This window comes from Penaeus monodon, chromosome 22, assembly GCF_015228065.2.
Source record: "Penaeus monodon isolate SGIC_2016 chromosome 22, NSTDA_Pmon_1, whole genome shotgun sequence".
In the NCBI taxonomy this organism is placed as follows: domain Eukaryota; kingdom Metazoa; phylum Arthropoda; class Malacostraca; order Decapoda; family Penaeidae; genus Penaeus; species Penaeus monodon.
The window spans coordinates 7,524,776-7,525,671 of record NC_051407.1 but is presented as its reverse complement, the minus strand read 5'-3'; the positions used below and the strand labels follow the sequence as shown (position 1 = coordinate 7,525,671).

At 36.7% G+C, this 896-nt stretch overlaps 1 protein-coding gene across 1 annotated transcript in view; it reads left to right on the top strand.

Moving 5' to 3' along the window:
- Window positions 1–611: 611 nt before the first annotated feature.
- Window positions 612–896, top strand: part of LOC119587271 (uncharacterized PE-PGRS family protein PE_PGRS3-like) — a 9,594-nt gene continuing 9,309 nt past the window's right edge. The window contains exon 1 of the mRNA XM_037936025.1: window positions 612–645. Coding sequence (XP_037791953.1) covers window positions 612–645 — 34 coding nt within the window. The remainder of the gene's footprint in view (window positions 646–896) is intronic.

Sequence of the window (896 nt, the reverse complement as noted above, 5' to 3'; positions counted from 1 at the left end):
GGAGCGAGACCATCATCGGGTAGACGCACGAAGAGGGTATTCTAAACCATTCATTTTTAGTGAAGAAACACTAGATGAGGACTATCAGTTGATGTTTTTGAGGTGTTTGTGGGCTGTGCCAACTTCATGCGAAATTCTCCTTTTTCAGGCAGTGGAGGCTCCATCGCTACCGGAGCTCAAGAGTAAGTAGTATATACTCTGTTTATGAGATTTTAAATACCTTGCTGATATTTTCGAATTCTATAAAAGGCACTTGAAAAATCTCCATTCAACTTTTATGGACGTGAGAAGGCTGCAAATGCTGTTTGTTCACCATTAGCACATAATTAATGTACACCGTGAATAAAAGAAAAGGTTGACTGCTCTCTATATTTCACCTGCCTATATTATAACATATCCCCTTTCAATATCCAAATAAGTTTTAATCTGTGAAGTAGTTATATTTTAGAAAAAATATTTCTTAGATAAACAAGTAGGTGCTAGATGCATGTTTGTTAATATTATTTATATCGAAGACGCAATTATAATATCGTATTTTCAGATACTATATCCCCTCCTTTCCATAAGCCTAGCTGCTTTACCTTGGCACAAATCAGAAAAAATACGAACACATGTTGCAACATTACAGAGCAGAAACAGGGACACGTGAATCTTTTTTTCGTAAAATAAACAACAAATTTCGTATAGATATGAAGATCTAGTTCACATGAGCAAACAGCAGAAAGTATTTCACTCTCATGGAATGACTGGTTCTTCCTTGACCTTCCGCCTAGTTTAGGTAAGTCCAGGTTAATGGCCATCGAACATGTCGAAGTGAACGTCTCAGTTTATAATAGGAAATGGTGGTATGGGTCTGTAACAGTAGTTGCCCTAAGACACTTTTTAAACCAAACTTG